The sequence below is a fragment of the Bombus huntii genome, chromosome 15 (assembly GCF_024542735.1).
Source record: "Bombus huntii isolate Logan2020A chromosome 15, iyBomHunt1.1, whole genome shotgun sequence".
Classification (NCBI taxonomy): domain Eukaryota; kingdom Metazoa; phylum Arthropoda; class Insecta; order Hymenoptera; family Apidae; genus Bombus; species Bombus huntii.
Genome location: NC_066252.1, coordinates 9,011,609 through 9,037,584, shown reverse-complemented (window position 1 = coordinate 9,037,584; position 25,976 = coordinate 9,011,609). Strand labels below are relative to the sequence as shown.

Genomic DNA, 25,976 nt, shown 5'->3' with positions numbered 1-25,976 from the left:
AAAAGAATATTAAGTTAGTACATCAAAATTTATGAATATAAAAGATTCAAAAGTAATTGTAACAATGAATGCAAATGCAAAACTTATATGGAAACTTTGCTTTATATTGAAAATAAGTTTATAATTTTAACGTAGATAAATTTCAATTCACCAGATTTTTTATCCCGACCAGTAGAAGCTGATCTCACTCTAGGTGTTGGTTTCATAGATCTTTTAGTAGCATTTGTCTGTGATACTCTTGGAACACTAGGTGGTTTTTTGGTAACCTTTTCGGTATTATTTGTTCCAACTGGTACATTAAAAGCTATTAAATTTCTAGCTGCCCGACCTTCCTCTTGTATAAGTAACCTTACATCAGCCATTTTTAATAAAGTTCTATAAAGAAATCATAATCAAATATTGTCTATTGAATTATAGAGATACATTTAAACCAAATTTAAAGCATCAAAATAATGATAGAAGCAACAATAAAAAAGCAGCAATAAAAAAGCAACACATTGAAAAAATGCTAAAAATCAAATTCTAATGATTCATTGTCTTTATTAGCAATGTTACAAACATATATCTTTCATTTTAAATAAAAGACAAGAAATTGAAATAATAATAACTTCAAGAAAACACATTCTACATACATATAATCATGACATTTTAATTGTTTTGTAGTACATTAACAATTTTATGTTTTATTGCAAGTTTAAGGTTATGTTATATTACTGTCACTCATATCTTAAGCCTTACAAAGTAACAAACAACGATTATTTGTATAAACAAGTAAACAATCATATATCAACGACATCATCACTACTAATAATATATAAGACAACAATTAATAAATGTATTTATGTGTTGACACAATCTATTTATGTTTCACAACATAAATTGCAAATTATAGTAACGTTTATGTTTTTAATTCACGACTTACTTTTATTGTAATTACAATTACAAAATATCAAAGAACGATTGACTACAAATTGTTTTCAAATAACGAGAACTTCGAACTGACATTTCAATAGTAATATAAGACATTTCATGACAAATATCTCCTAAGTTTCGCGGCAGTTTGTTGGTTGCACTGATCTTGCTGCATTAAAAACTGCAACCGTGGTACCAGGTTATAGGTACAGATACCAATTAAAATAGTCACTAATTGTATTTATTACGTACAGTATTATATTATAGCAATATTGCGTAAATTTTGCATAAATTTTGCATTATTTTATACTTTATTAACTATATTTTTTAATGACTTAATCTAATAAGTGTACAAGTTACACATATTCATGTTTCTGAATCTGATCTTTTAACAATTTTCAGATCACGTTCTTAACGATATATATATGCATACATATATGCAAATTTGTCTTACATGTATTTTTATTGTGTAATATACATATTAAGAAAAGCATACAAATTTTATCTAGGATATTTCAAAAGTAAGATGTGCTTACTCGTTGGATGAACTAATAACATACTGAATATATATATATATAATAAAACCTGAAATATATTCAACAAATAGAATTTATTAACTGACATTTTATGAACAACAACAAAAATTATGATAAATAATAATAACAACTTTCATTTTTAAAATATTCTAAAAGCTCATTGGTTATCTGAAAGACGTAGGTACGAAACTAGAGTAAAATTGACCGAGCCTTTACATAAAAACGTTTTCATTCGTAGACATATATGAATTAATTAAATTTAAAAGTTAGGATATTGTTCGTATGACGAGAAGGAGTGTTATTTGGAGTCATTGTTAAATTGGTTTACGCAGTAAATTGATGTGCAGCGCCATCAACGCGTGATAAGATGAATCGCAAGAAGCGGTTACGAGGGCTGTAGCTGTAACACACATTTACGTGTGGAAATTTAATTAACACTTTGTTGAAGTATCTTTTTGGGGTTGCACCATAGATCCCAGACAGATTTTTGAAGTCGGCTGCGAAGCCGATTATCACGAAATACGATAGTGCTGCGAAAATAGGATTAAAAATCGATCTCGAGGTTTCTAGAAGAAAAGGCTTCCAGAGAGGCGGACAATCTGCCACAGTTTGCGGGGTGACGCGGGGATATTTTCAGATAATCGTACGTATTTTACTGTTATACATAGAGTATTCATATTTCAGACATTCTTACACGTGTGAGACACTCTGTGCAGCTTAGTTGTACATGGTACGTGACTCTGTGCACGAATTCTTTGTTTACGCATACACAGTAGCCTTGCAACAGCTTTGGAGGTTGGCAGAAATATTTCAGCAAAAATTCAATTGTTATACCATTGTCCACTTTCTGAACGATTTATTTGATTTCCTTGTTAATAACATATGCAACAAATATTTGTATTGCATCGTTTGTTTAGTTGTATATGATAGTTTAAGGCTTAAGGATTACTCGTTTCGGCAGAATTATACGTACCGTGAGAAGCTGTCAATTAGCGGTAAACCCGTATTAATTATTACAATTATGAAAGATTTTTATGATTTGCATGTTTAAGATTTAATTTTTATTTGTAATGTATATTATATTTATAGAAATAAAAGGAAACATTCTTTGATAACCTAAATTTTCTTATGTTAGTCATTTATAAGTTCTATTATAATGAACCTGTATGTTTATGATATATCTGTTACAGTTTGCAATAAGTTTTACTAGAAATGTTAACCTATTTATTTTCTTTTATATTTTTATATTTATGATGTAATTTTGTATAGCCTTTATAGTCATTATTGTAACACGTTATATCTTATTCATACTATTCATGCCTCTGTAAATTATTGTGAAAGTATTGAAATAGTGTATGTATTTTACTAAGTAAAGAATATTAAAGGTAGTACTATTAGTTTATATTATTCATTCATTAATGCACCTGTGTAATATAATTTATATTTGTATGTAATAAACATATAGCATTAATCTTTTATAGTTTTCTAAGTACATGTTTATAGCAAAATTATTTTAAGTAATAAATTGGATTTATTATTTAGAAAGCAAGTTAAAAGATGTATAGATATTTTCTTCTAGAGGAGTTTCATCAAATATGGCTGCGCTACCAAGAAGGATTATCAAAGAAACACAAAGACTAATGCAAGAGCCAGTTCCCGGTATCAGTGCTGTACCAGATGATACAAATGCTAGGTATTTTCATGTAATTGTAACTGGACCTGAAGATTCGCCATTTGAAGGTGGACTTTTTAAACTTGAGTTGTTCCTACCAGAAGACTATCCAATGTCTGCTCCTAAAGTTAGATTCATTACAAAAATTTATCATCCAAATATAGATAGGTAATTATAGACACATAATTTCTGACAATTATTTTGATAATTTTGTTTAATTATATTAGCTTTTTAAGTGTGTTAATTTATGTAATGCATAAATAAAATTCAATGTACAAGAAATATTTATATTTGTTGTATAGATTGGGCAGGATTTGTTTGGATATTCTTAAAGATAAATGGAGTCCTGCTCTTCAAATCAGAACAGTTTTATTATCAATACAAGCACTTTTAAGTGCACCAAATCCAGATGACCCTTTGGCAAATGACGTCGCTGAACTCTGGAAAGTAAATGAAAGCGAAGCAATACGCAATGCCAAAGAATGGACTCGGAGATATGCTATGGACAACTGATCTTAGATTTTCCATGATGCGAAGTGACGTCACCCCTATCTTTCCGAGTTTACCGATCACTTTACCCGCACCAGCTGCGTACCCTGCACCTGTGTCCACAATTTTGCTATAAAAATAATAAAAGTTTTGTAAGAGTAAACAGAATGAAACTGTATTTTCTATATCGCGGGGAATACAAAAATGTGTTTAGATTTCTTCAACGGTTTGTCGAACAGACTTGTCAAGAATCTTCTAACATTGAAAAAGTCAATCGTAAGAAGGTTCCTATTTCAGGAAGAAGGTATAATTTTAATGAATTGCTAGTTTTTACTTAAAAATATACCTTTGTAGTAAAAATAAGTGAATGTAGCATGTTGCGTAAAGATTTTTTTTTGAATATGATTACAAAATGGCTTGTGCAATCAGTAATTTATAGCCTTTATTTTGATACCTTTAATGTATCCCTGAAAAAAAAGCAGTACTGGATCGTTCATTATATTATAATAATATTACATTTTTCCGTATTCAATGTCTACTAACTGGTTGTCTGATAATCTTAATGTATTTATCATTTCCGTGAATGTACAATGTTAAATGAAAGCTCTAATACTGAATTTGGGATCTACACATATGGCATTTATTTATAATTAACTATTTTAAATAATAAGCGTACAAAAATATTGGAGGTATGCGAAGTTCCATTTTTGAAGTGTATAGCTATTGTAACAACATTTCTCTATCGCAGATTTTTATTTATCAATGTAATGTAAGAAGAAACATTTTGAATATTCATAACAAATTTCAATTATTTGATCTTAAAATCTTGGTCGTATGAAAAATCATCTGTTCAATGATTATGTTAATCTATATTTTTACTGTATAAAAATACATATATATATATATATATATCTTATATATATATCTTATATATATATATATATATATAAGAAAACATTTTCAATCACTTTTGTTTATTTTTTCTTTTCTTTTTATAAAGGTTGAATCAGAATAAGTTGGAAACAGTTTCAAAAATTTACTAATGTCTAATCATATACTTTTGATGATCTTTGAAATTTAGTTTAAATACAAGAATATTTTAAATTGCGAGCAAATGAAAGTGCTCATTCTTAATGTTATGTAAAAATATTAAATTACATTACCATAATTTAAATTATAATATAATTAAATTAAAATATTAAATTTAAAGTTAAATAGATTGCCTACTTCCAACAAATATCTAACTGTTAAAAGGTTGCCTTACGAGATATCATGATTTTTAGCTCATACAGAAGAAGTGTAGCAAAGTGGAAAGTATCCTTTGTAAAACCCTGTATATTTTTGATGATATTTGAATAACGAGAATAGTAACTTAAAGCAAGCAGTATATCATTTGATTAAAATTTCTTGTTGTCTTAATTGACTGCTTATCAATTTTAAAATATGAATAATAGTTTTTTTTCCTAATATCACAATGATAATTACATTCCTAATTTTGATATCAAGGTTTCTTTACAATAAGAAATTGCCTAACACTTTGAGTATCAGAATAGTAAAAACTTTATCCATATTTTCCTTGACACACTAGTCCAAGAAGACCCTGGCTAACATTATTTATTAGCTAGGGCCTCACTTCTATATTTAATAGCTAATTTTTGAACTTTGCTTTCAAACAATTGTTAACCAGCAATTGTTTATAACAATAATGGTTGTGAATGTAATATACTTTGGTGTCTTTAGACTGCTTCAACAGACGTGTCTTTTTTAATTAATTTCAAGAAAGACGAGTTTCATTGATATTAAAACATTTTTTTATTGTTAATTTTAGCCGTTTCAGCCGTTGAAAACAAATTTAATATATAAAATAAGATAAGAGAAGTGAGACAGACAATATGTTGAGAATTTATTTATGTAGTTTGTTTACCGAAAAGTATTAATAATTAGCATAACATATGGTTAAATGTATTGATTTCATATGTATGAAAAAATTGTATTATTGAATAGGTATCATTGCTAATGCCATTTAATTGATTACACAGATATAAAAAAGCTGTATAAAAGTTGAAGTATGACATTGTTTTCATCCATGCATGAATTTCAAAAAACTGCTGTATAAATAGTTACAACAAACGGCTCATATTTAATTTTATGTTAATCAGTATTTATTAATAGATCTTCAATTTGATCGATCGATATTTACATTATAGAACTTAAACAACCAGTTGGTATATTTCTGAACAATTCAAAATTTGTATTCATTTAATATATTAGTAATATTTTAATAAAAGTAATACTTAATTTAAATGTGATGGAAGGACACTGGGATCGGTTACACGAAAAGAAAAATATCTGTAGATAATTTGCAATAATAAAGAGGTAATTATAAATATATTACAAAGCAATATTAACATGCCAATATATTGCTGCCAATTTTCAAGAATGTATAATTACTTTACAATAATAAGAAAAATAGAAAAGCTAGATACAGACAATATATGAAATTTAAATTAGGATTTCTCATGGAAAAAGGCACTTGAAGATCCACAATTTATTTAAAAGTAATTCGAAAATTTTTTTTACATTAAATAATTTTGGTAATTCGTAAAGATTTTAAGTAAAAGTTTGTAATAAGAGAAGTCCAATTGTTTCAAAATAGAACCAGAACTGTTAAATTACTAGCGCTTAATGTTAATTTCAAAATTTAAAAACTGAGTATTAATGCGTTATATATCTGAAAATACATATTTCGATAAAATCCTTCGTTTTGGTATGTCGAAAAGAAAAACGTATTTTTAAAAGGATAATTTAGACTAATTCGTGATATTTCCTTTCAATAACGCAAATTAATAACACGCAATAAAAATATAATTTGTTTTTTTACATATCGCGTTATTGTTTTGCATAAATAATATGCGAAGCTTTTGGCATTCAATTAACTAGGAAAAGAAGATTATTGTCATCTAGATTCAAATTTTAATGTATTCAAATATTAAATTTATAACTATTTTTTTATTATGCAACCTATATGTGATCATATGATATTACAAATTTAGGAAACGTGTGTACGTAATTTGGGGTGATTCTGATATTTAATTTCTGATTTTATATATTTAGGTTTAGAAGGTGAGCAGAGAATCGGATATTTATGTTTAATGTAAGAAAAAAACACAGTGAAATATATATAGTTAAAATAATCATTTTATAATATATCAAACGAAATAAATCTGGTACCGAAGGAAATTTTGTAATTTATTAGGAATTCTATTTAAGTAAGTAGTCAAAACTATTTTATTAAAATTAATGTTGATGTTCGTTGAGAATCTTATAAATAATTTATTAAATAATCTTTTTACACATGATACAGGATAAATCAAGTACCATATACGTAATGTATTTCAGAAGCTCTACGGTCGAGCCCATTTACCACTTTAGTGTCATTTCCAACATTATCGATTCGGCGTAGAATAAGATAATAACATTTGTGCTGGTACATATACATTGAAGCTACAAGATAAAATTGCAATATATCTCGATAATTATAGATACAAAATTCTATACTTCTACAATATTATTTGTTTATTTTTATTATAAAGCAAATGACTAAAACGGAGCGTCCCTTCTGTACAGAAACAAAAGTAGAACGGAAATTAGTTTTAGGAACAAAATCATTTATTTAAAAAGGAAACAATATCTCGTTGCACATCACCAGAAAGATCCAAAAGCTTTCTGATCCGCTGATTTGCAGTTTCTGGAATCAATAAGAATTTCGCTACAGTCTAATGAAGTGGTTTGTACTGTTTACTATATAAATCATAATTCATCTATCAATTATATGTAACTACTATCAGTTACAATTCTGAACAAAAAGTTTTATAATTTTATGTTTCAAAAATTAATATTGTGATATATTATAATAATGATCGTGCTCAGATCTCACCGCGTGGAGGTTGTTGCATCTGGATATCCACCCTAACTATGCCTCGTCTATTTTCCTTTTAATTTCACTTCAAATATCATACAAAATTAATGTAAAAGAAAAAAGAAAGAATTCATACTCTTTTATATCAACCAACATTTTGAAGGTTCAAGGTAATTTGTATTTGAATTAGATCAGATATTACAAACGATATTAATTCGAAAGTCTTGCAATAATTTCAAATTCTATTCTGATACCATTCTAATACGATACCTAATACTATTTTCTAAGGAATTATAACAATTTATAACGAGAAAAGATCTAAAAATAATCACAATATGTCTCACGATACGCAACGTTAAAGCACACGTGCTTATCGTTTCGTCATAACACGAATGTATGAATGATTCTAATGCAACCGTATTAAGAGCTTCAGTCGATATGTGAGCAGCTCAATAGCTTCGTAGGATCATATATCAATGGTACATGATCAGTGATCACCTCTGTGCAACTCTCCCAATTGCACCGGATGAAATGTGTTTCCAACGTTACGGTGAAAGAGTTTTAGATTCTTCATAAAGGTAATATTACTGAAGAAACGCAACGATTATTCATTAACGCAACGCTAATGAAGAACGTAATTAAGCAAATAACCCATGGTAACCGAAATACAAAGTTTCTCTTTGACGTAATCAACGATGAAATTCCCCGAGGATGCGAAATTGCCGACAGCGTGATTAATTTTTCCGTGTGTTGTAGAGACGTCTTACGCGGTTTGAAATCGCGAACTTGGTCGTTCGAACAGACAGGGCAAAAATCTGTCGGAGTCAGGTAGGCGCGTTCGAGATTCCTTGAATGAGTCCGTCGAAGGATATTCGGTTAGACCTCCTCCTGATGCGGCGATCCGACGTGATCTGGATCGTTGTTGGTATCGCAAGGAGGGGAAGATCGGCACGTTGCGTCGCGTCATGGAACGGGCGATGTGAGACACGGATATTTAGGAGAGTCGAGTTGTCGGGAGGGTAGTTATGCAGAGTTGGATGCCAGAATTTCGGAGCCTCGAGCTAATTTCTCTGCCTGGTCGCCATTACCACAGGGTGACTCGATTCACTTTATCAGCCGAAAGGATATCGGATGGAAAAAGATTGAACGCGGAGCTTTACACAGGAGGTTCGAAGGATTGGCGAGGATTATCAGGATATTTCAGAGGCGAGTAACTCGAGCAATGAATATCTCCTTTTTCCTATTCTCGCCGATATTGATATAGGGTGATTAACTGGCTTTTTGTTTATGAAGAGATTGTAGGGTCTGTTGCGTTCTTTTCTTTGTCAGAGATCGTACAATTTTCAGAATGGAGTTCCGTTTGATCGCGCGGCTTAAGAAAATAAAGTAGAGCAAGTTTCGTCGCGCGATAACGTGATTCTTTCTAGAAACTTGGTTATAATATAGAATAGTATAAGAAGTAGCGTTAGATATCAGCGTTTCTTATTAAAATGCGATCGGGTAACGGCAATTTTAGGAAAAGGTGTATTCAACGCGAAAGCGGTTATTTACTGCTTCAGCATCGTGTAGCACCTTAGTCTTATCCTGCTTTAGAATCATGCCACCATTAACGCGGTACTTTCCTTCTAGGGACACCCTATAAATTAAAATAGGCCACCCTACATGGACGCGGTAATCGAGAAAATGTAACGAAGGTTTGACGTATGAAGGAAGTATCAAAGCCTAAGAGATACAAGCATTAAAGTTACTTTCACGTATATTAAGCTAGCGTATCACGAAAACAATGCAAACATTCTCTTAAAGTTTACCGATTTTCATTTCTTTGTTCCATTTGCCGTGTTAATTTCATTTGGTGCTCAATATCGTGAAAACGAAGAAAAGGTGGTAAATGAATATGTCTTCAAAATTCTCTGACGTTTCACAACATTCTTCTCGTTATTCCCAGTTACGCGCTAATGATATTTTTCATATCTGATCGCTTTCATCTATTTTTCCAGTGTCTTGCTGCTTTCGAGTAATAACACTCGTTTCTTTCGCCGAACGGAAATCTTGAAAAATATGCTGGAATTCGCAACATATACGCGTCACAAGTAACGTAGCTGTTTCATGTTTGTAAGAAATCGTTTGGTGATTACCATTAATTTTAAAACGTATCAGACATCATCTTTCAAAATCCTTGCACGATAAATATTCAAAATTTATGTCCCCTTATACGCGATAAATCAGTACACCCAGTTCCTGATACGAACACTTTATCAGAAAAATTCTTCTTCGCATCTTCATATGCATAATTCAATTAAAACTGCCTAACAGCTGACCTCGACAACGTATAAAGTATGGTATAATTTCAAACGTGTAACAATTGTTTCGAACGTTGTAAAAAAAATACCTGACCCATGCCGTTGGCAATAATAATTGTGCGATGTATGCCTCGGAGAATGATTGGTCGAACCTTATAAAATATGTTCTCTAGACGAACCCATAGAAAGAGATATAAAGGGATGAAATCCGCAGATCGATTTGGATGGGTAATCGGTCGATTCTTTTCCATTTTTAGGTAAGGAGGCAGAAGGAAATCGATGGAACGATAGAAAAAGGGTAAAAAGAAGGAATGACCAATGGCCGAATGATATTGCAACGTTGGAACGAGCATTGATTCACCAATTCCGGCGCGACGTCGGTCGTATTGAACTTGATCCCATTTCTTGCAGCCCAATTAGCCCACATATAGATCCGCCCATGCCGTGTCGTGTGGGGTGGCTTTCAGCGGGAGTGTGCGCAGTGACAGGTAAGCGCGCAGCTTCTGGGGTTGGAGAAAAGGCAGAGCAGAGGAGGCAGCCCCGTGAACCCGTGGCGATGCCTCTGGGTAGGCACGTCGCGACTCCCGATGCCGAAACATCCTCGACCATGTCGGGTGCCGGTAACGGGCCACCAGTTTCCACGTTCTCGTTCGTACAACGGCCGTCCTCATCCTGGTCACCTGGCCCGACCTCGTTACTGCTGCTCGCCGGACCAACTCGATTAATAATCGTTTAATCGGTCCTCGTACCTTCTCTCCAGCCGACTAGAGACACGCTCGTTCGCGCCGCATCCGCCTCGACGCTGCCGCCGCATCCTCGGACATCCGTGGCCGAGGGAATACATATATATTTAGAGAGGCAGACTACTGTGGAGGGGGGACTGTGAATCTGGAGCACGAACAGGTGGTGCAACATCAGTCGAGAACTGGAGAGGATAGATATATCGGGGGAAGAAGTAACAGGTACTGTGTCACCAAAATCGCTTCGCTATACTATACTTCCCTCTTCCTTCGTTTCTTCTTCTCTTTCTCTCCTTTCTTCAATTTCTTCTTCTCGTTTTATTCTTGATTTATGATTTTTTTTTCTTTTTTGGCCATTGATTCGTTTGGAACGTACGATGCGGTTCGAACGGTGCGAATTGCGCGCGATTAATCCGCTGAAGCATCGTTTGCCGCAGCGAGCGCCTCTTTCGTTTGATGCGGTTGTATTACGGCGTCGCGTCGTCGAGTGGATGCTGCCGCATGGTTATTCCCAATGAATAGTATACCGAAAAGAAAGCTGTATCCTTTGATAGGGCTGTCGGTATGTCGCAGGATGTTCCGTTACACTCCGGTGTTCCATAAACGTTATCTATTCGAGTTGGAACGTGTTTGATCTTATGCATTCGCGAAGCGTATATGCACGTACTTCACGAGTTACAGATACCAATAGTCACGTATAACGACTACGTTTTTGGTCTAACGACTTATGTCTCGGTGGATTTTTTTTTTTTTTGTAAATGATCGTGTAGATTTTAATGCGGGAGAGGAACATGATTTAATCCACGGTCAGTTAGCAACGTCGATTTGCTACATCGCAAAATGTGGAGTTAGATAAAAGTTGAAATAATAAGTTTTGAGAAATATTACGTAAAATTTCATGCAAAATTTGAATCTATCCAGTTACTTTTTCTATTCATACGAAGAGATGTTATCTTGGCCAAACTTCCACATTTTATTTATACTGACACATACGGAGGAACACGGATACATATCTCGATTTTACACTTGGTTTCGTCAAATTATAAAGTTACAATCGTCGGACAAAAATTTAGTCCTGCAGAGATTCGGATGGAAATTTTTGATTCCGAATGATACAAATCACAGGATAACGAAAGTTTAAAATACTGTTTCCAAGCAACAGGCATATATGTATGTATATACACGTATGTAGATATGTAAATACATATGGACGTAGCGAACGATAGTGTAATATCCGGCCTGTAGCAAATCTCGTTTGTGAAACGGAACGTAAAACTCTGGACCGCGTGTCGACAGCAAAAGATAATGATGCGCGTGTAATGAAATTCCATGAATCACGGGATGCGAGCGTGTGGATTTTCTGACAAATAAATGAATATTTCGATAAATAAAAAACCGTTAATCCGATACGTGGTAGCGACGTTTCATTCGTTTCCCACATCGAATAGCGTTAAACGACGACGACGAGCAATCTGGAATTTTTAGTTGGTTCCGGAAAACAGCAGATGAGAGTTTTAAAATAAACATTCCTCTGTTTTAATTATTTAGGTATCTCACTATAGAGGCGACTGCGTTTTTAATCAAAAGTGTAACAGATACTGCCGCGATATAATTAATTTAAACGACTAAACGCTAATAAACTGTCGAATTTTTATCTGACGTCACTAATATTCTCTTTCGAAAAAAAATTTTTCTGGACATTGTGTCATGTCTGTTATTTGATCGAATAAAACTAAATATATTTATTATGCTAATAAGAGGAAATGGAAGCCGGAAAGAATACAAAATTCGGCCAAAATTGAATTATAGAAGTTGTTTTTGAATTATAGAAGAAATATTACGCATCAATATCGTCAATAATAAATATAAGCTTAATCTACAAAATAAAATATAATGATTTAAATGTATCATTTGTAATATTGTTATATGATGTTGTTATACGACGAATAATGGGAAATCCTGCCGTGTATGCACAATAATACTAAATCCAGTTTATTAAAATAAAGGTTTAATTAATTGTAAATATTTAATTACGCACAAGTATACGTATATTTGTTTATATTGTAATTACTTGCCGTTAATGACAAATATATAAAGAAATATTATTCCGCTGATAATATTTCAATATAAATATACGATATGAAGTAATTGACATTTTAAAGAAAATTGCATTTACATGTACTTTACATAACGTTTGAATCTATTAAGCAATGTTTATGAAACGTGTTACACTACATTAGAAACTACACATTAGGTTAAGCTATGAGCAATCATGTCGCGTGTCTTTTTATACTTTTCACACGTAAGAAATAGAAGAGTAAACAACTTTGAGGCTACTCAAGTAGCACCTATATTTCTTTGCTATAATTTTTAGATTTATCTTTAGAACGCGTAATTATTTTGTCACGTTACACTGCAGTATTTCACGTTTCGAAAGATTCAGCCTTACGCATAAATTTCTTGTATCTTAAATTGCGAACGAAATTACGAATTCAGCTATAAATAAACTAAACGTAAGTTGCTGTAACTTCAAAGAAAGTTTCGACTAAGAGTACTTATGCGACGTCCATTTGCCCAACTGTATGTACGTACTTGCAGAACCAACCTTAGATATTCTTGAAAAGCTATGTACAATTAATCGCGGATCTGCCTCACACTGTCTATACACGGCCTCGTAAATTTTATGCGATTTTTCATTTTTTCGTGGTTTCTATCATTACGTTCGTACGCGTATCACAGACCTAGAAAAACAATGATATCGATGGATATAAAGTTACTGTTATCAAAATACCGTCTCCCGCGTGGAACCTGTCTTAGAAAGCATACGAATGCTATTATTCGCATATTTTGTTTCACAAGCTCGAACATAGAGAAAAAGTAATGGAAGATAGAACTGTAGAGAAATAGAACGTACGAAACGTGTTGAAGATAAAAGCGTTAATACAAATAGCGAATGTTGTCACGGTAACGTCACAGTTCGGTATAGGACAAATAAGATTTTACAAATTATCTTTACAATTATATACATACAATTTTCGATTATTAGGCGTACAATTTATGCGATAGTCGTATACTTTTCTTCTTTGTTTGACAACACGGTATGATGATTAATCCTGTTATAATATATTGCTCGATACATTAATTAGAAGATGACGTATTTATTTAGAACGAAGCTGCTCTTCACGTTATTTTGAAACTGATAAATACACCGATTGCTAGTTCAATTTGTTTGAAAGAAAAGTAAGAAAGAAAAAGTTGTTAAGGTGACGCATTACCATACTCGTTATAAAATTCATGGCCTGTTCTATTATTACTTTCGTTTTGAAACTTCCTTTAAAACACGATTGTAATATATTTTACTTATCGGACCATTTTATACGTATACATGATATTCAGAAAGGAGTAGAACAACAAGTTATTATAAAGTGTACGTAAGTTTCTGATAATTCAAGAAGTTGAACAGTTTCTTTTCTCCTACTTGCCTCGTTTAGAACCGTGGTGGGACGCGTTGTTGAAGAGGCTCAAGAAATTGGAGTTCCTAAGATACTTATACCACGATAAACGTCCGTGCGCAACATCACGACAGCACGGTGCTATTTTCTACGTCATCGCACCCTATACAAGGTATTCTGGACAATCAATATTTATCGCGTGGATCGTCGAAAAGAAGCTTCGCCAACGACCTGTGATCATGCTCAGCCCAAAGATGCAAAGAACTGGTAAGTTGCGAGCGAAGCCATTGCTATTTTCAACATTCTCGACTCAATTTATGCGTCGGTCGATATGTCTTTCAAAAGCATTCGTTGCAACTCGACCCTTTTATCAAACGTGCACCGCGAAAATATAGCAGTCTGATAAAACACGAATATTAAACTGAAAAATTTGTTTCGATTGAATATTTAATATAGACCACGCGCGATTCGTTTGACAGATATTCGAAATCAGCTTTTCGGAAACAAAAATTGGCGCAAAAGGTCCATAGTTTCGTGGCTCTTGTTTACTAAAAAATAATTCGTTACACTTTCATACAAAAAAAAAAAAGAAAAAACATGTATGTGACGATTCGGTCAAACGTTTTCGTTTCCTGTTGCCTGAAAATTTTACAAATTCGTCAAAAATACTATTTTACGTACATCGGATTACAAAAAGAAATACGATCAAGTCCTTTTATTTTCGTCAGTTTTCTACTTTTTCAACTTCAAAGGGTAACTCCTGTTTCACGTTTCCACGGCCTTTGGTTAACGAATACTTAGCAATTTTTCACGTAAAGGGCGAAGACGCGTTAGAAAATAATTCTCAGATGTTTCGTAATCGATTCGGTAAAATATCATTCGTCGATTTAAATAAAGCAATTCCCAGAGAAGCGAAAATAACTTCTCGTCGAACGAAGAAATATACTTGCAGATCTACCAAAAGTAACTTGCCATGATGGATGACTTCTGTAAAAATCACATCTGTCTGTCGACTCGCTTCCATACACGAGAAAACTTTTCCTTCGCTTGTATCGTAATTAAGTTTAAGTTAAAGTTGTGCTGCAACAAATCTCGGTGTTTTTCAGATTTGAGTGGATCGAGAACGTGCAAAACACGCGTCTCGGAATATCCTTAACTTTACGATGGATTGCTCGCTGAAAGATCGGCCAGGAAGGATCGCCGTGAGATCTTTCTCGTTGATTGGTTCTACGTTTGTAAAGCTTGTTTCAACAGAGATATTTGATTTAAGATACCAGGAAACATTAGGCAATCGTCTAATTTCGTCTCGGCTGCAAATTCCAAATTTCAAACTTCAAATCTTTTCTTTCGATGCTTCTATAGACGAAAAGAATTGTATCTAGAATATTTGACCAAGGATCCTGATTTCTTCAAAGCATAATATAGTGTTACTACCGCGGATGTAGGAACGTTAGTGCGTGAAAACTTGTCACAAGTTCGTATGCCGCGTGTTAATTCAATGCAAGAATATTCAGATTACGCGCATGAGTGATAGACCTATTTCAAACTCTATGCCAATTTAACCCATACGAACATTTGCGTTATCGAATAACGCTATTCACATTCATATTACCAACTTCTAGTCGCTATATCGTATAAATTCTACGCAGCCATTTGCATCTGTTTTTACAGGAAATTAGTGACGTCGAACTTTCTCACGGAAGCATTATTTACGCTAGAATACGCGCAACGGATGCATTATTTAAAAGAACGTACAAGAATTAACGACTGGTCGTTTTGAATTTTCTAATAATCGTGTAATTTTCCACGTATCTTCTTGCAAAAACGCGATGAAAAGTTTAAAATTACAACAAGTTTGATCGTAAAATGCAAAAAGTTGGTGGCAGAGAAGATCGACAAGAACGAAGCGTTTTTTCCGAGTAAACTGTCTCGTTAAGTCGTCCGGTAACGTGGCGAATAAATTCATCAGAGAAGAAAAATGACACGATAAGTAGGCAGCATCAGAACGCGTATAACGCAACTGGGAACGTTACGTTCGAACGGCTAAATTATGGATTCGGCTACAATTCCTACCATTTCACGTCTGATATTCGTTGTATGTTTCAGTGAGGGTGAACGACTCGCAGCTCATCATGCTCTCGGAAAAAGCTCATTACGATCACTCGTTCACTGGATATTTGCACAAACGAACCGCCGACTCGGCCAAGTGGCAATTACGATGGTTCGTTTTATATCAGGTGAGTGATACATACGTCGATTTTCGTGTTGATCATCCTGTCGAAACTTCGTATTTAAGGGGGAAAATCTGGTTCTTTGAACGAATCGAAGAAACTGTTCGTGTGGAAGTTGTATGCGCGTGCACGTAACGATACAGTTTTACACGATAACTGGTGATTTAACGTGATAAGTAGCTATACCAGCGTATCCGAAACTAATTAGGAAAATCTGCCTGGCCGAGAAATTTTACTCGTCGCTATTTGAAACTGCTTTTCTTGTATATAATTAATACATATATTAATTTTCCTTTTACGTAGCATCGCTTTTAGGTAAATACAGTTACAAATTTCGTAAAAACAAAATTTTTCGTTCAAATGCAGTTCCACCAATGTTTCCTATCTTTTCCTTTTTTTTTTTTTCATTCTTTTCCGTGGTCGTATATTCCGCTTCGTTAAAATGTAACAACAAACATAGTTTTTCGAAGCTTCAACTCGTGTTATCGTATAAGTACTTTTACATTTACCCTGTAGAAACTGTTGCGCGTGCAACATGCAAATGAAATTTTCACGTCATCAGGCGAGCTCTTTTTCCCTCGCTTCGAGAAATAGTCGAAAGTTTGCTTTTAAATTTAATGTCGTTATATTTCGTTCTAGACGTATGACGATGGCTATATATGTTACAGAATTTGCTGTTCTACTATGAAAATGAAAGCTGTTCGAGACCCAGCGGTGTTGTTTTGTTGGAGGGTTGCTACTGCGATCGCCTCATCACCGCCAAAGGCAAAGAGCCAGATAAACAGGTAAGTGTATACCGCTTTTAGTACCTGTGCAGTGTCAGTTCTGTCTACGTGGCTCAGTTACACACGTATTATTCGCAGTGCGAACCTACCTCTCCACATTTTATTCGAACAATGATTTACAACGCGCTGGGTAATTAATCTCGGTTCTGCACGAGCAAATATGTAGAAGAGTCTTTCGAACATTTTAGCAACGCGTGTCGTTTTTATTTCATTTTCTCCTCGTCTCGCGTTTCTCATAAAAATCTCATATTCGTAATATAGTACGTAAAATTTTCCCTCGTTTTTAAACTGACACGATAGGCAGAGCCGTAACGATATAGTCTCGGATCGACGCCCAACTATCATAGCGAGAAACTGTGCGCCTAGGTACACGTAGCTAATTCCACTTGTCCTTTTCCTCAAAGTACAGATAATTTCGCTGTTCCTTTGAAGATTACCGAGACCGGCTGTCATTATGCTTGAAGCTTAAACCCATGCATTTCGCGTGCACGCACGGAATTGGGGTCAAGTATCGTGCAAAACGAGCCACGTGTAAGTGGAGTACGCTTTTAGAAAAACTCGTGGACGCAAACCCTGGTGCACGAGATTCGGGTTCGCGGCCCTTTGTCATCGCATTAACACGACCTCACTTGTCGACTTGTGCATTCGCGTAGAGTCGATTGAGCAGAGACGATGCGTCGTTGTACAATTTACGCGGGCTTTAGCGTATCAAAATTACGCGTATAACTTCCGATGCACGATTTAACTCGTTTTACGTGATCGGTTGCGTTAAACGGCACTCCTCTAGACTCGTCGAATAATTGCCCAACGATGATAAAATAATCGCGAGAACGATAACATTGGTATTTAGAAAAGAGAGAACTTATAGACAGCTAGGATCGTGGAATCGGTGTCTGGATGCAACGACAAGTCGAACAATGGCCAGACGTGAATAAGTAGCGTACATAGCGCGATCTATAGCAGTCATTGAGATAAAGAGCCGTGTTCTCGATAACCTGATATCTGATGACATATCTCTGATAATGTAGGATATTCGTTAATTATACTGTCTGATAATTTTGGGATAGGCGTTTAAAAGAAATTACGAAAATTCATCGTAACGATATAAAATAAATATATTTCTATAGAAACGAACGTTTGCCATTAAGCATCGTGTACCAGAATGATACTTTGCTTTTCGCTATTCCTCAACGTTATCGATGAAAATGCCGTTTTATGGTTGAATTTGTTTAAAGATTAATCTTTCCGCTCACTTTTCACATATCGCGATGGAATTTGCGAAAACGTTGCACGATATCTTTTGTCTTTACATAAATATACATGTAATGCATAAATTAAATACGATAAAATGTATATGTTGTATTTCTGTAGCGTGAGAATGAATCGGTGAGAATATCAGGTAGGGAGTACGAGCAACCATGAATATTTTGTTTGGCAGATCTCCCTTTGTCACGGTACTACCATCGTGAAAGTACTTTCCGACGGTTGTTTTACAGTACCTTGTTATTTGAAAGTTAGGTTGCGATTTACGAAAAAGGGAGAGTCGCTGCAGAGTATGTTGGAAACTGATTGATACGGTTCGTTTTACGTGACTGTTTTGCATACTGCGTTTCTTCTGTCCATTGTATTTGTTCGGGACAACATTGGAATTTCGAATGCGATTTCGTTGGGTAGTATAGAACAATGTAACGACTGTTTCTTCTCTCGTGCCATCGTAAGAAATAAACGAGAGGTCATTGTTGACAGAAAGTTGGAAAGCATTGTCTCTGTTCGAGGAACGTAATAAATTTTGCAAAGACTCGATTAATCTTGAACAAGTTGTTGCCGATTATTAAAACGCAATCTTCGTCTTTAAAGTGTGTTAATAATTTATAAGGCAGCTAGTTCACGGTATTACGATAGGGACGTTTATTCGATAATTCTTTCATTATTAAATAATTTCTTCGTTATTAAATAATTCTCTCGTTATAAAATAATTCTTTGATTATTCACGTTTATGTTCCCATATTTATCAAGGACGATACGAAAGAGTAAACAGTACGAAAAAAGCTTGTTACCGTCAAAGTTACATATTTATTTTCATTTATACCGGATAAAGCACTCTATGGCTACGCGCTTATGATTGTAAACTAATTGCACATGACGTATTAATGCGTAAGCCGATCTATCGATTTATTCAAAGGTCGCTCGACCTCACCAGGTCAATCCTTTTTTTATTTTCCTTTTTCGACATGCGTTGTACAATATTTTCATCTTCAAAGAACGATTACGAACTTAGCGAATCTCTCGCGACGCTTATCATCACACCGTTGTTACACTTTTTATACCGTTTCGTGTGCACGTACCTATTTGCATATCGTACGGTTTAAAGTTCATATCCTATATTTTTACAGCTACTGACATGATACAATTTAATTATAATTGGCAATATTTCGCGTAAAATTTACCAGCTAAATAACCAGACTGCTATATAATAACTGTTCTTTATTAAATCGACCACTCGTCGTATCAATTACTTTATCGCGAGATCGTCGTAAGAACGAAAATCTAACGATACTTTATGAGAATTAATTAATTAAGCAACTGTGCTGGAATTATATTTGTTTGATGTCATTCGCTCTACGATAACTGTACGCGAGTAGAATATTTGGAAAAAAGTCGTACCGCCATGCAGAAAGCGAAACGAAACAGTCGACATATTTACGATCTTTTATCGTCACGACAAATGTCGCTTAACTTGCTCAAATAATCAACGTATCTCCGAGTTTGAGTCGGCGAACAAACGGTTCCTTCCCTAACTGTAACGCAACACCTGTTTGACTGTTAACCATTCTCATGACTGAGCTATCGAATTCCTGGAACAGCGTTCTTCCAGTCCAATAGTAATTTAACTTCAATGCATCTGTGATGATAATCACAACAGGGACGGGACTTCTCGTTGCTTCCTGACGCAACTCTGAAAGAAAACTCCCTTTTCAAAGAATAAAATATTAAGGGAATAACTTGCCTCGATGTACAATGTACATATATATGTATGCATATACCATGATCGTTGCCTTCAACCACTAGAGATCGAAGTGTAAATTAATCTCTCACCTCAAACAAGTCCGTTTCGAGGTGGAAAAAGTTTGAAGGGTACTACTGCTGGGCGATAATTGAAAACACAGATTCAATTTCTGACGAAATTCTATTCCGAACAAAGTTTGAAACGTTTTAAGGTTTCAGAGCTTGATTCCGTGAACTGCTTCGAATTGACATTGGATTTTTAACGCTATTTAGTAGTCCTTTTTTGGTTGTTGTAGTCGTCGTGTGTTGCACAGAGGCAAAGTCTCTTGTAGTAATTTTTTTTTTTTGTAGAGAATATTTTAAAGCTAATTCTTATGAAATATCGCCGTTGTTAGATGATCTAAGCTAAAAACTTTCGCCGATCCATGTATTTCATATCAGTGGAGAAGCTATGGCAAACAAGTTGCACTTCGTTTGATTAATAAACAAATTGAACAACTTTGAACAAACAAGTTCCATTCCAAGCATCGATCAACTCATCTGCATTTTAAACTGCAAAGTGAACACGTATTTGCGAATAAAACAAATGATCAATTTTTAACGTGTGACACGAAGAAATTAACGTCGACTTGGGGACAATTTTATATAAAAGTAGAGAGCCGTTATATGTACCTACGATAAAGGAAACAAACGTCACTCAACTAATGGCTAACGGGATATATTTTAACGATAATTAATAGCAGCAGAAACCGATGTAAATTGAGGATGTAAAATATTGGGATGGGATACGAGAACCGTAACGAACATTAACGCGGTGTCATGGAATAAAAGGAGATGACGAAGGTTGTAAAATTCATGAAATGAAATACGACGAACGAACAGATGCAGAGTAACAGTGGAAATTGGTAAATTATTTTGCGATTGTCGAGCAAAGTACCAGGCAATGATTTTTGCTTCGACATGTAGAAATGTGAAAATTTCAAAAATGTAGGTGTACGTGCTCGTGGTGTGTGTGTGTGAGAAAAAAGAGAAATAATTCAGAAAGAAGATACGGCAACGGTCTTTGTCCAACCATAAGCAGCATCTATTTAATAGATCGTTTTATTTCGATAAATCTCTTCGAAGCTCTTTGATCGAACTGGAATTACCACTTAGTTTAGCGTTGGTGTGCGCAAATTCCGTTTGCACGACGAGCTTTGAGAGGTTCCTTTCAAACGGAGGATCCTCGCATCCTCCACTGAGAAATCAATTGCAGCCGTTAGCCTTGACGTGACGAGCGTACACGAAACAATGACTACGGCGAACATCGTCGTTCTTACGTCGAAGTGCTCGTCCCGTTTTAGCGTACCATTGTCTCACGGCTAGCATTGTCTCCGTTTTACTTAGTCTCGAAAGGTGATTGAAACTACTCTCTCGGTTTCGTCTTCATCTTTCTATCCTGGCTGTAACGTTTGCGATGGAATCGGAATGGATATCGCGCGTTTCCTTCGAATCGCGAGATCTGACGATTTATAGTTTAAACGCTGGAATCTTTGTTCTTCGCAGAACAGGGTTTCATACTTTTCATCGATACATCTTTATTGTATGTTAATAGCAGTTTTAATAGCAGCAAATACCAACGAAAATTTGTACGTGGAACCTCCCTTGTTTTGAATTCAGCGATTATGTAGCCTATTACCATATATACATAGTTTTGCGTAAATTCTGTTCGTAAATGAGCTCGTTATTTGTCCGAGTATTTATACAGAGTTTATAACAACTTTGTTATAACGAGTTTAGATTCTATCGGTAGTTAATACGACCTCCTATCGAGACAACCTATCAAATTTTCGAATTGCGAACCTCGGTTACAATGACGTTCAGAAGTTGCTGGCTTCAAGATTAAAGTAGAGAAACGAGAGTAACAGAATGGCAATAATCGATTGATATAATATCAGCTGACCTACTCTCTATACGATCCGTCTAATATCTCTTTTAATAACTGCATTGTATTCGGATTGCGATGCTGTTTACTATACGTTTAATTCCGTCTCTACGTGACGCTGCAAAACACAGTTGTCCGCATCTCCACTCTGTATTTATCCTTGGAGCGCAAATTAATTAAACGTCTGCTCGAAAGCAGCTGCCGTAAGACCCACAAAACCCGAGGAAAAGGTTTGTGAAAAAATTGCGAAACAAAAATACAGCTGCTTTGGCAGTGGATGGCCTTCTTTGTTTCGCGCTGCTGTACAAGTTCTATCAGCGACTTACTCTCCGTCTTGTACATCGGATCTAAAACTTGTCTTCTATTGTACTTCGTTAACGTCGGCTGTCCTTTCGACGCACGAATATTATACCAGAGAATTATGAGCTTGTCTTTATTCTCGTCCATTTGCTGTTTCGTTCGATCTGATGGAAATCAAGTTACGCCTGATGCGCAGCTGTGCGTTTGGATGCGCTAAAATGTTAAATGAAATTTAATATTCATCGGTGTTTCTTGCAGTAGCATCGGTAAAAATCACTTTTACAATTGGTTCATGAATAAGTATACGCGAGCATATTTGAATCGATAGCGATGGAATTAATTTTACGTGACTGATAAATAGCATTATTATTCGTTGATACGATAAATGAAAATTTTATAAATATTGTATCAACTTCGTTGTTGATAATAGTCGATAGTCGGAAAGCAGTGGAAAAAGGTGTGTAAAACATCGGTAGACGCGGATGGATTTTCTTTCGCGATGCCGCATTTATCGAGGACGACGCTGTAAATATCGGCAGATAACTCGATCAACCAAGCTGATGACCTCGATACGTGGAATTTATGAGGCACTATGGAACAGGTACCAATAACAAAAATTAACCAATATTCTCTTTGTAGACATTTTGAAAAATGTACTATGTATTTTGTAACGATACTTTCGTTCCTCATTTTATGACAATAAGTTTAGTAACTTCCTATGCTGTAAGAACAGGAGATATCCGGCGCTCGTTTTTACGAGAGATCGCAGGTTCTGGGTACTTTTATTTATTTTATAAATATGTATTTTTACGTATTTTAATTTTTACGAAGATTTCAAGTGAATAATCGAGCAATAATCGAAAAATACCTTTCAATCGTCAGTGTTTGATTTAACCGTGGAACTTTAAATATTTTTAATAACAACGACAGCGTCTTGGTATCTGCATCTATTTCATTCGTTTATTAATTATTCGCTAGGAATCTAATATTTAGAAGCAAATAATGGAGAGAAAAGGAGAGAGGAAGGAGGAGAATAACGAATTTCTCGTCTCATGGTCTACTCGTGAATCCATCGGTAAGACTGGCAGGCTTTTGTTTCAGAAGCTGAGCTGGCAAAAGCTAGATCAAATAATCGTGCATACATATTTGATACAGACATATTTTGTATGAACGAAGTATTATATAGTTTTAATGTACATCCCTTTGGCGGCGAGTGTACTCGGTATAATATAGTCACTAACTACTCGCTATAAAGGCGACTATACAGGGTGGTTGGTAACTGGTGGTACAAGCGGAAAGGGGATGATTCTACGCGAAAAAAGAAGTCGAAAATATAGAATAAAAATTTGTCGTTTGAGGCTTTGTTTTCGAGAATATCGACTTTGAATTTTCGCTCGGTACGCGTGCGATATGTTATAACGCATCTCACTGTAGATCGTTGTCTCGATGGAAAAATTAAAAAAAAATTAAAAAAAAAAATAAAATATAGAATAAAAATTTTTATTCTATATTTTCGACTTCTTTTTTCGCGTAGAATCACCCCCTTTCCGCTTGTATCATCAGTTACCAACCACCCTGTATATCTGTGTTAGAAATACGTGATTCGTAAAGATTATTTCACGGATACCAAAAAAAGTTAAAAAAATACCGAGATCCGTGCATATACACACGTTACGTACATATATGTACATAATACATATATACATAAACATCGGGAAAATTATTCTTTTAAAAGCAGTAGAGAAACAGACATATGGTACATACATATTGATACCGACTTTGAGTGATTTCCACATTTTATAAATTTTCCCTTCGTTTGTATGAATTCGCGAGTACCGTACCATGTGAATACACGATCTTTTTAATAAATGATGCTCTTCGACGATTGACGTGGGATGAATATTTTCATTTGATCGTGTCGTGGCGCTGAAGATACGGAGATACGTATTTTCGATCAAAAGAGATTGCTTTCTGAAATTCACAAACAGCGGAACAATTTCTGCTAAAACGAACAACTTTTTCTAGAAGAAAACGGCTTCTCGTCAACGGTATAATTTAATTATTGTAGACGTAATTTTAATATATCTCCTCGATATCTCGTATCTATCTTTAACATATAATACGTATTTTTTATTATATTTCAGCGCGTAATTGATCTTCTCTAAGGGTCACGATAGCTATAGTTACTGCATGTTATAGACAGATATAAATGTGTTTCACAGTTTCAGAAATCTTAAAGTACAGATAATTATGATATACAACTTATTCGTGAATAAACAAAGGGCGGTATTCATGAATAAACAAAAGGCGGTATTCGTGTTGTTTATTTAATATTCCGTTTGCGGATTCACGATCGTTAGCCTATTTAGTATTCACAAAGAGGAAAGGCAATTATTTCCATCTTGCAATGTCACGTACCGTAAAATGTATTTGTTTGCCGTTCGCAAAGCTACTTTTTATAGAGTGGAGCAGCTTACGTTATTGAATGATAACTAGAGTAATAAATGAACAGTTTCTACTGGCAATGATTTCATTACAGTTCATACGTTCATACGTGAAATTGCTGGCAATTAAAATATAAAAATTTCACATCGTACCATTTGATTTTTACGTCGCTCTCCGAACACGTTTGTTTTTTTTTATTCTGCCTTTGAATTGCTTCTCTGACTTAATCGAGCGATTCAATCAATTTCATTTATAACATTAATTCAAGCAATCGCAAAATATGGAAACTATATGTAAGCTCATATTTTAGATATAATAATCACGCTAACAATATAAATATGCAAACAACAGCTCGTCAGCAAGCTTACCGTTGCTAATAACAATGCGTGTGGATATCGATCGTCCTTTCGAAGCGGTGCAAAAGGAAGTCGGTAACAATTTTTTATTTTTAAATATCGAAAGTGCAGGGAAAGTATATCAAGATATTAGATTTCTCATGAAAGTCGCCGATATTAATAAGTAAATTTTATTGCTATTTCATCGCCTGACAAATAACATTTTGAAACGCCTTAAGAAATACGAACGATAAATACTCTTTTAAATCATATTTGTGAGTTATTTATCGCCATATAAATATATATATATATACATATAGCAGGATGAGAACAAGAGTAAATATATATTTACACGGATTTCCTATTATATACGTATTTGGGATAAAAAGCGATACCTGTTTCATACAAACTTTATAGAACAATAAATTTGTCGGGACTGTGACGCGCGTTCAACCTCACTGGCTGAAAAAATTCCTCTATCGATCTTGGAGCAATACCTTTCCTATCCGTCCTTATAAGATACATAGATATAACCATTGGATAGCGAATGCGGATACCGCGAAAATGTATCACGTATGCACAGGCGCCGCAGCGTTCTCATACGATGCTCAGAAATTTTACATCAGGGGAAAATCGATAGATTTCGTTAAAGCGATACTATTGCGTTCCTACGAAGAAAATTATGGTAGTGGTCGCACTCGACGAATGGATAATCAGAATACTCGTTGCCGAAACTATTTTGCAAAGATTTTCCATCTGTCTGTGCTCTATATTTATGCTTAGAAAGTTGTCGTGTTACTTTCCTTGGTTTAGTAACAACGCTTCTGACTGTAGTCAATCTGCTAAGTTCCAGCATGGGTTCGAACGATTGCCTGGCTGTTGTTCGAGAAATTTGTTCCGCATCTGTTATGGTTGTTACACACGACAGAT

General features: G+C 34.6%; 3 protein-coding genes across 11 annotated transcripts in view; 2 read left to right on the top strand and 1 right to left on the bottom strand.

Annotated features, from left to right (window-relative positions):
* Positions 1-1,580, bottom strand: part of LOC126873945 (S phase cyclin A-associated protein in the endoplasmic reticulum) — a 32,550-nt gene extending 30,970 nt beyond the window's left edge. The window contains exons 1-2 of one of the 2 annotated variants that reach the window (XM_050635349.1): positions 633-1,580; positions 152-375 (exon numbers count right to left, since the gene is read on the bottom strand). In XM_050635349.1, coding sequence (XP_050491306.1) covers positions 152-362 — 211 coding nt within the window. In that variant the 5' untranslated portion in view covers positions 363-375; positions 633-1,580. The remainder of the gene's footprint in view (positions 1-151; positions 376-632) is intronic. The other variant, XM_050635348.1, reaches the window with a different exon arrangement.
* A 231-nt stretch (positions 1,581-1,811) lies between these two features.
* Positions 1,812-4,041, top strand: LOC126873946 (ubiquitin-conjugating enzyme E2 N). Of its 3 annotated transcripts, none has more exons than XM_050635351.1 (3): positions 1,812-2,091; positions 3,014-3,288; positions 3,423-4,041. In XM_050635351.1, the coding sequence occupies exons 2-3, from the start codon at positions 3,044-3,046 to the stop codon at positions 3,631-3,633; spliced, it is 456 nt and encodes a 151-aa protein (XP_050491308.1). In that variant the 5' UTR covers positions 1,812-2,091; positions 3,014-3,043; the 3' UTR covers positions 3,634-4,041. The 3 variants fall into 3 exon arrangements, with proteins under 3 accessions (XP_050491308.1, XP_050491307.1, XP_050491309.1); XM_050635350.1 differs by having other exon boundaries at positions 1,815-2,091; positions 3,028-3,288; XM_050635352.1 differs by lacking the exon at positions 1,812-2,091 and adding an exon at positions 2,111-2,443 and having other exon boundaries at positions 3,028-3,288.
* Positions 4,042-10,339: 6,298 nt separating this feature from the next.
* Positions 10,340-25,976, top strand: part of LOC126873944 (ras-specific guanine nucleotide-releasing factor 1-like) — a 56,937-nt gene continuing 41,300 nt past the window's right edge. For 4 of the 6 annotated variants that reach the window (XM_050635346.1, XM_050635344.1, XM_050635342.1 and 1 more), the window contains exons 1-4: positions 10,341-10,790; positions 14,060-14,287; positions 16,127-16,257; positions 16,920-17,036. In XM_050635346.1, the coding sequence (XP_050491303.1) occupies positions 14,260-14,287; positions 16,127-16,257; positions 16,920-17,036 (276 nt within the window). In that variant the 5' untranslated portion in view covers positions 10,341-10,790; positions 14,060-14,259. Of the gene's footprint in view, positions 10,791-14,059; positions 14,288-16,126; positions 16,258-16,919; positions 17,037-25,976 lie in introns of all 6 variants that reach the window. The other 2 variants (XM_050635347.1, XM_050635345.1) reach the window with 2 other exon arrangements.